This window comes from Cyprinodon variegatus, unplaced genomic scaffold (assembly GCF_000732505.1).
Source record: "Cyprinodon variegatus isolate N-32 unplaced genomic scaffold, C_variegatus-1.0 Scaffold346, whole genome shotgun sequence".
NCBI classification, from domain to species: Eukaryota; Metazoa; Chordata; class Actinopteri; order Cyprinodontiformes; family Cyprinodontidae; genus Cyprinodon; species Cyprinodon variegatus.
Window position 1 is genome coordinate 814,739 of NW_015150799.1, and position 9,343 is coordinate 824,081.

The 9,343-nt window shown below is 36.3% G+C and overlaps 1 protein-coding gene across 1 annotated transcript; it reads right to left on the reverse strand.

The window, feature by feature from the left end:
* Window positions 1–338: 338 nt before the first annotated feature.
* Window positions 339–2,984, reverse strand: LOC107091654 (chemokine-like receptor 1). The gene is made up of 2 exons (XM_015385708.1): window positions 2,893–2,984; window positions 339–1,907 (listed from the first exon to the last, which is right to left on the reverse strand). Exon 2 carries the CDS (start codon window positions 1,887–1,889, stop codon window positions 810–812), a length of 1,080 nt encoding a protein of 359 aa, XP_015241194.1. The 5' UTR covers window positions 1,890–1,907; window positions 2,893–2,984; the 3' UTR covers window positions 339–809.
* Window positions 2,985–9,343: the final 6,359 nt, after the last annotated feature.

The window sequence follows — 9,343 nt, forward strand, 5'->3', positions numbered from 1 at the left end:
AGTCTCAAGTTAACAATTAATTGATTACTAAATTAGTTGATGGATATTTCTATAATCGATTAATCACAATTAATACGATTGTTTTAGCCCTAATATATATATATTTTTTTATATATTATATATATAAAATATATATAATATATATATATATATATATCCTCTGTTGTGTTCAACAAATCTGAAAACATCATGCTAAGCATAAAATAATCCCTACTTTTTCTTTTCCTTTCCTCTAGACCAGCGGTCCCCAACCACCGAGCCGCGGACCGGTACCGGTCCGTGGGTCATTTGGTACTGGGCCGCACAGAAATAAAAAAATATATATAATTTATCGACGATAAGAGTCTGAGTGATGTTTTATTTAGAAAAATATAAAAAATTGGGGTATTCTCTCCCAATTACATCAGTTGGTGCATCTGTGCCTCTTGACACAGGTTAATTCAGATCAAGACTTATCCTATATAAAACCCTAACACACATCCTATTTCCTGCGGTTAGAGCGACCAAAACAAAGCTACGGAGCAGACTGGACATCAGGACCACACTTCGTGTCATTGTATCCGGTTACGCCTAGATGGGACCGGCTTGTTTTGGAGAAACAAGCTCAGGGCTCCCACTAATTCAGCATAATGGTCAGTTTTATTTTTATGCTGTTCTTATTTGATTTTATTCCAGTCGGATCATTTTATTTAATCATATTTACCCCCCACACTTTAAAGGCCGGTCTGTGAAAATATTGTCTGACATATAACTGGTCCGTGGCTCAAAAAAGGTTGGGGAACACTGCTCTAGACAATTCCGTACTGCTTCTACACTGCACTGCTGTGGTTGGACCTCTTGCTTTCACTGGAAGTGACGGACTTTGTATAAGTGTTGGTCTCGTCTTCCTGGAATACAGTCTCAAACACCTTCAGGATGGATGTGCAGACTTTATCCCTAAAGTCGTGGCCAATAAATACGTACAAAAATGGGTTCAGGCAGCTGTTAAGAAAGGCCAGGCTTGTGGTGATTGGGATTCCGATGGCGATGACATGCTTCAATGTTTCGCTTTTGTAGCTTGGATCAAATTTCTTCAACTCAATTATACTCATGATGTGAAAGGGAGCCCAGCACAGGAAAAATGTGATGATGATGGTGGCAATTAATTTAAAAGGGCGGCTTGATCGTTTGGCAAGTACAGGGTTCCTCCTGAGGCGGTGGATTATGATGCTGTAACAGGAAACAATTACACCAAAAGGGACGGCGAAGCCCATGAGAAATCGGGTGATGGTCATATTTCGATGGCGAAAATGGGCTAACTGTACCACAGATGGAATAGTGTAATTTTTAGAGAGCGCATAATTATTGTAACAGACGCTGTTGTTATTGAAGACTTCAGTGTCTCTAAAGACAAAAGCCGGGAGGCTGAGGCATAAAGCCAATGCCCAAACACACAGACTCACATAGGAGGCCTTCCTCACCGTCCGATGGACCTGAGCCCAGATGGGCCACACTACAGACACAAACCTGTCCACACTGATCACCACAAGGGTGTAGACGCTGGCGTACAAGTTCAGGAAGTTCACTGTGCTGTTCAGCTTGCACATGAACCTCCCAAAAATCCAGTTGAAATGTAAAGCCTGGTATGTGATGCCCAGCGGTAGGAAGGCTGTGAAGAGGAAGTCAGCCACGGCCAGGTTAAGAAACCAAACAGTGTTAACAGTTCTCTTCATCCCGAAGCCCGTCACCCAGATAACCATTCCATTCCCCAGCACGCCCAGGACACAGGCCACACCATAAACACAAAGAGACATGATGTGTAGAGAATATCTCAGATTTGCATAGTAGTTTGAGGAGGAGACTGGTTTTACGGTGGAGTTAATGTGATGGAATGACGAGTTTGTCTCCATGGCTGTCTTTCTTTATACCTGCAGGACAACAGGAGGACACAGTGAACACCAACATTTGCAAGGAGGATTAACTACTCCTGAAAATTGTGAAAACTTCACTGTTTAATATGCATCATCTTAACAATAGAAGCTGGGGTGAAATAATATGTAAAATGAGCTTTCTGGCTTGGTTTCCAAAATCTGGGTTTGAGAAACCTCTGACCTGCCTTTGATGATATGGATTACCCTTTAAAACCATAGCAGAAAAGCATGCAAATAATTATTTCACTCATTTAAAAGAAAGTCACAATTAATCAATTTAAATTGTAAACTGGCTTTAGTTTTTCCGTTTAATTAATGTTATTAACATTGCTAAATGCAAACAACAGTCAAAGCGTGTATTCCCAAAAGATGGTAGAACCAGATCAACAAAAGCTATATAAACTGAAATGTTATTTGATTACATTTGTTTGTAAAGACTGCAAGCATCGATATTCGGGAAAAAAGTCACAAAAGGAAAAAAGGAAACCCACTGAGATACCAGAAGTAAACCTGGTATCTGGATGGTAAATTTGTGTTTTTCAGTGTTTTTCAGAGCTTATTTTCATATTTTATAATTTTCATAATTTATAGCTGTGTAGATGATGGAATTGGGCCAGTTTAGATATTAAGAGAAAATAAGGAAAAATCTATCTTTATTTGGATTAAACAGTTTTTGTTCCGTCAAGTTCTTCTAGCTGAGATGAAAATTTTAAGATCAGATCATTAATGATTGCTGTAAAATTCAACTCAGAACCCTACATTGCATATAGTGAAACAGAAGCAAGAGCAAACTTAACATTTTCCCTAAAAAAAGCAAGCAAACAAAAAAAACACATTAAAAAACATAGTCTAACTTTGTATGAATAGTGTTAGAAACATATCTTCATATCAATCAGAGTATTTGTCATGAATATATGGGTAAATTAATAGTACTTATAAAGGAAACTATTTAAGTTTGAGATTCAATAACTGGGCAACATACCTTTGCTGTAAACCTTTGTAGTTTGATATGCGTAAATAAGTGGCTAAGTTATAATAGTAACAGACATAACGGTCAATAATATTTTATCTGGGGTTGAAAATGCCAACACCCACACTAAGCCACCAACACAGTTAGGCACACCCAAAAGTCATGAACAATATCCTGTTGCACACTTAACCTTGTCATCAGTTAAATCGTTGTAGCATTGAATATTTTAGTTTTTAAAAGTTTAAGTGGGTTATCTGGGGGAAACAAAATATATCAAAGCTTATTAAACATCTGAACCTTAATATGACTTGCAATTAAGGAAAAAGGTTTGAGGAATCGGTGAATATGTCTTAACAGCATAACGTTTCAGATTAGAGGACACAGAAAGAGAGACAAGGTGGACACCTTTGTTCCATATGCAAGTGCAACGTAACTGCTCACAAAAAAGCAATGGGGCAGAAGCTTAGAATAAATGTTCTTAAAATATCAGCACCCTAATACACACTTTGGCAAACACCTTAGTATTCCCCTTGGTATCTGCCTTTGACTTTAAAAAGATTTTTATCATGCATTTCTCTGAAATCAGTGGTAGATTTTAGCCTTTCCTGTCGCTCTTGCTCTACAATTGGACAGATGATAATGTTTTGCAACAGGAACCAGATATTACTCAACCTTTCTGCCACCAAATGCTCAGTCTGCAGTTTAGTGGAATACACCAATATCACTTTAAAACCTGACCTTAAACGTGTTAACTGAACCGATCTCCCATCCAACTCTATCCTACACTCATCTTTAAGCATCAAAGGGTTAAGATGTACAGTAAGAAGACATTTCTGAGAATTTCATATGAGGCAATCATGATGCAATAATATGAACCAAGCACCATTGGCAGTAACACAAGCAAACAGGGGCAGATTTAGTAAATTTGTGGCCCTAGGCAAATACAGGCATGGGGCCCTCTGAATTGATATGACAACACACAAAACAGACCCATTATACAGATACAGAAATTTTAATGAAATAGACAAACATTATTTACTACATTTTGACTACCCTTTATGATGCTTTAAGAAATCTGAAATTATATTATGACTAGGGAAATTAACATTTCAAGATATCTTCAATCACATTTTGGAGAGTGAAAATTCCTTTTGAGATATCTCAAATGGCATCAGCCGCAATTATAATCAAGGTATTTCAAAGTTAATTTTGACGAGTCAAAACTATATTTTTTGATATCTGCGAAGTAACCCTCTAGTGCTGTCAGTGAGCTGTCCAAAAAGTTATCTGCAGAATTTTGCGTGGCTGCAATGGCGCTGGATGGACATGACAATGATTCAAAATGCCACAATATAGAAAGAACTCAGCGGTATGGGATGTGCAGAGAACAAGAACTCTGCAAACTTGTAGGCTGCTTCAGAAATCTGTGGTAAATTGAATTTTTCTTCAATAGCTTCTCTTCTCTGCTTGTCTCTTTGCCTGTGTTGCCAACTCCCCAGCATGAAAAGTTGTTATTGGCTGCACTAGACAGCGCTAGACGACTTAATCTCCCAATTTGCATATCATCCAGCTGTAGGAGATTCAGAATCCCTCCAATTGCCTTTTTTTTTGGTCTGTTAAAGCAGTGCAGAGATTGCAAGGGTGCAAAGATAGCTGGAGAGGAAAGCTTGTAGGAATTTTAAGAGTATTAGCTTTTAAAGAAAACAAACAAGTAAATAAAATTCATATAATTCAGTCATTTAGTTCCACTGAATTAAATAGTGTCTTCCTTAAATAACTGCCTGACCAGCATTAAACAGTGGTTATGTAACAATTTCCTACTTCTAAACTCTTAGAAAACTGAAAACTAATTATCTAACCTGAAAGCAAAATCCCATATTGCTGACTTAGGTGTTGGTGTTTGATTCAGCGATGTCCTTAGAAAACCACAAAACTAACTAAACAATTAGTTAGGAACTGTTATTTCCAACTCAGGGATATTTCCAAATCAAGACCACTGGTGTGAAAGGATGAGTTGGAAATGATAATTCATGCTTTTATCTCCTCAACAGTCTTTTTACTTGTTTGAGCAGAAGGAGCTTTACTGTCTCCCGGTTGTCCAGAACTCTGATGCAAGGCTTTTAACTCAAATTAACAAAAGAAAACGCATTACACCATTACTATTAGCAACTCTGAACTGGTCACCATTCCAGTATAAAATCCAATTTAAAATCCTTGTTCTTACTTTTAGAGTTTGTTTTAAAACCAGAGGGGATTGTTCATTTCAGGCAGTGGCTCCGAGGCTGTGGAATGCTTTGCATCCTTCTTTACGCTGAATGAATTTTGTTGATTCTTTTAAAAAGCAACTGAAGATGCTATTTAAGCAGGCTTTTAATTAGAAGTGTGGTTTTATGGCTTTGTTAGTATGTTTTCATTTGTTTTTAAGATATTGATATATATTGTATTCTACATTGTATTATTGTATTACATTTTTACTGTGTAGCACTTTGTGATTTTTATCTGTGAAAAGTGCTACACAAATAAATATTGGTACAAAGAAGAAAGCGGTGCAGAGACATGAGGAGCAGAGAGGGGGAGAGATTTCAAAAAGCACCAGGTCAGTTTTATAAAAATTGTTTTATAAATTATTTTGTAACCTTGAGCGAGATTAGTAACAGCCCTAAACCTGTGCATTTGAGTTGCAATCTGGATTTGAAGTTTAAAGGTTCTTTCTCTTTGCTGCAGTGCAGCGTGCAGGCAGCCTGCCCTGCATGAATCATGACAGCAGACAAGAAAAAGCAGAGCAGGATGTGGGGTTACCAATCAACTTGCTCTCGAGAGCAGAGTTCGACATCTTTATATGTTGTTTCTAAAGTCTCAATTTATTACCATTTTGAAACCCTTATGCTTTAGATCAAGTTGGTTCTATCTTGCGCAAGATAAAGTTGAAATACTTAAAAGAAGAAAATATATTTACTTACAGCAAAGTCCTGGTCCAGAAACAAGCTCTTAGAAAGTGTCACATAAAGCTTATTAATTAATTTGAGTTCTGTTTATTAAACCTATGAAGCACTCTGTGCTGTTCCACAAACATAAGACGTGCATTCTAACTGAACACAAAAAAAACCCAGCAACGGTGTTTTAAACAAGATTTTGACAAATTCTTGTAAGTCATTGGCAAGAATCTCAGTCAGTGAGACAAAAATATGAAAATAAAAATTAGAACAAGGATTTAAGAAAATAAATTATGTCGGCATTTGCTCAAAAGATGTGAGGTTTTGATAGCAAAGTAATCAGAAATCTTAAAAGAGAAATGAAGGAGAGTCAAACCCTGGTTGTGAAATAGCTGGGATATTTTTTAAAATATCATAAAAAAAGAAATTAAACAAAGAAAACATCTCTTGGTTCTGCTAAAACTGCTGCTGATGAAACAGTGCTGCAAAATATAATGCTTCCAACACCAAGGACAAAGTTAGACTGTATTTGTTGTTTGAGCAAATAAACAAAACCAGATTTTATGTATTTACATTATATGATATAGCAATTAAATGTGTTATAATGGAGTTATGGATATCATTTTTGCTGTTTGAGCATACTGGAATATTATGTCAACAGAGAACACCTAAACAACAGCTTTTAACTAAGTCAATCACACTTCTTTAAAATGTATCTGTCTAGTTACGATGCAGCACTGCAGAAATGTGGGACAGTTAGCATAAAAATGGTTTTGCATTGCAAGTGGTGACCACTTCTCTGTTCCATTTCTCTGTTCTCATCCTTTATGACTGATCTTTTTCTTTTAATGTAAGCCCTCTCACGCCTAGAGGTAACATAAGGCGGTTTTAACAACAGAAAGCAGAAGTTAGAGCATTGTGCTCTAGCCACTAGGCCCAGACTAGGCCACTAGGTCAACACTAGGCTAAGCTTGTGCTCTGAGAAGGTTGCAAGTACCTGGTTTGATCCCCACAGCCTACATTTTGGGTCTCTGAGCAAGACCCTTAACCCCACACCGCTCATAGGGCGCTGCACAGGGGCAGCCCACTGCTTCTCGAGGGGATGGGTTAAATTGATGAGTTAATTTCTCCATTGTGAGATCAATAAAGTTCAATTTCTAATTTAATTCTCTTTAGCTGTTTAAAATTAAGCAGAATATGATAGAAATACTTGCTGCACTTTCCCATGCGCTCCTGTACCTTTTTTCAAAATAATAAATCAGTGTAAGAAATGCCAAAGGCCCCTTGCCCTTATAATTTCTGTGCCGGAGGGCAACAAACATTACTGAGCCTAGTTTTGACTGATCTACTAGCAACATTAAAGACTGGCTAAGATTTTGAATTTTAAAAAAATTCCCTAAATTGTACATATTCCAAATTGTTTGTTATAGGACTCACAAAGCTATATTAATTTTGGTCAGGATTAACAGACATGCTTTTCATTGATGGATTTCTGTGCCTTTGCTTTGTCACACTGATGTTGCACACATGCACAGTGAAGATGATTTTACTCCAAGGATCCAAATGGATATGTACATGGACTGCTCAAATATACAATATATTGTTTATATGGTAAAATTTCAATATTTCTGCTGAATACTTGAGAAAAAATTCCAAAAACAAAAAAATGTTTAAAAAAATTGTGCAATAATGTGATATAGCCATTTATGTTTTGGCTATATTTTGTGCGTCAACTGCAGAATTTTTGATTGTTTTATGAAAGCCATCTTTAAAATGGCATTTCCTTGTTGCTCAATAGCCACATTTTTTATTTAAAGGAGATTAGCTGACTGATCTCTGACACATATAACTCAATGCTTAATCGGTTGATTTTTTTTTCTGGTGCCAGTTATATCATAAAAAACAACAACAATCAAATAGTTCTTAAGCCCATGATTTACACAGAAATTTCAACTACATATGTACATTGTTATATTTTTTTATCTGATAATTAATAGCCCTTACTTACTTAACTTTAAATCATATTTGAGTTTTAGTAATGATTTCACAACTACTGAGCACACAGAGGGGATAGATCAGTCATTGCAAAATTGGAAGTCTGATTGTTAAAAAAATCCTCATACATTTTTGCTGATTTAGGAAAAATTGCCCCAGAACATGAAGGCCTACAGTATCCTAAGGCAGAAAAGGTAATAATAATAATAATAATAATAATAATAAATCCAATTTGTACCGCACTTTTCATTAAGAAAAATCTCAAAGTGCTACACAGTGCAAATAAAATCAAAGATAAAAATCAACCATAAAAATCATCAGGTATCCGTAGCACTACTATCAGTAGCAAAAAAAAGCCCAACAAAACTTCTTTTCCTTGTATAATTTGAGAATTTGCTTTTTATTTGGAGGGGTATATTAGTTTTCTTAAGAAATGCATACTTACAATAAGCTTGGTAATGAGGTCTGAATTTCCCCAGCAGGATTTTACCAATACTGTGTGTTTGAACATATATTGACCAATCCTTCCTTGCTTACACATATCTGGTGCAAATTACATCACAAGAGGTACAGAAGTTAGCAACAGCAATAAACACCGTATCAACAAAGATTGTAAAGAATTCCAGTGGCACTGAAAGAGATAAGATAATTTAAATAATTTTTTTATTAAGCAAAACCAGTTAAAAAAAAAAAAAAACAAATTACAAAAATAAAAGCAGATAAAAAAATATTGTGTCTTTTTTTTTATAAGTGTAAAATTAGTTTCCCCTATGTAAGAATGTAATGTAACTGTTAATAAATCCCCATAAAATCTGTTAGGGAACAACTTCATAGAAATTGTAAGTAATGCAAAACAGCAGAGTCAAAAAAATATATACTAAAATGATGCCACAACAGCAACATTTTCTCACTATGCTCATTGTAATTTTTCGTTTATGCCATACTGTTACATCCTCTATGGACATACAGAAAAATAGCAATACTCTTTTTAGGTAGAAAAAAACAAAAACAAAACATAGACGATCATGTAATAGAGTTCTATTGAACTCTTAGCCTCACAAAAAAAGTATCTTCTGTTTTTCCTTAGCCAGTATTTTCTTTTATTTATTTATGATTAGACACACCAGACTCGACATGCAGCTGATTATTAAATGACAAAAATTTTCTTCATATTGAATGCACCATGTGGATGGCATAGCGTAGAGCAGGCATCCCCAAACTCGGTCCTCAAGGCCCCCTTGTCATGATCTGGCCTGTTTGCTCACCCTTAATTAGTAATTCCCCTCACCTGCCCTCTTCCTTCCCTGCCTCAATAATTTATTCCCCTCACCTGTATCCTCTGGTTTATATTCAGTTCAGCCTGAGCATTCAGGGCCAGATCATTGCTTGTCTTACTGTTCAGTTTATATTTGGTTCGTGTCCTCGATCCTAGCTGCCAGTGGAAAGAGGGTTTTTGTGTTTGTCTCGTCACCTGATCCTCCACTGTTCCTCCCCTCTGCACTCCTCTGGGTTTTTGGCTCATTATGGGGGGAGGT

Coding starts and splice junctions, on each gene's coding strand:
- LOC107091654 (XM_015385708.1), bottom strand. CDS start 1,889: ATGGAGACAAACTCGTCATTCCATCACATTAACTCCACCGTAAAACCA.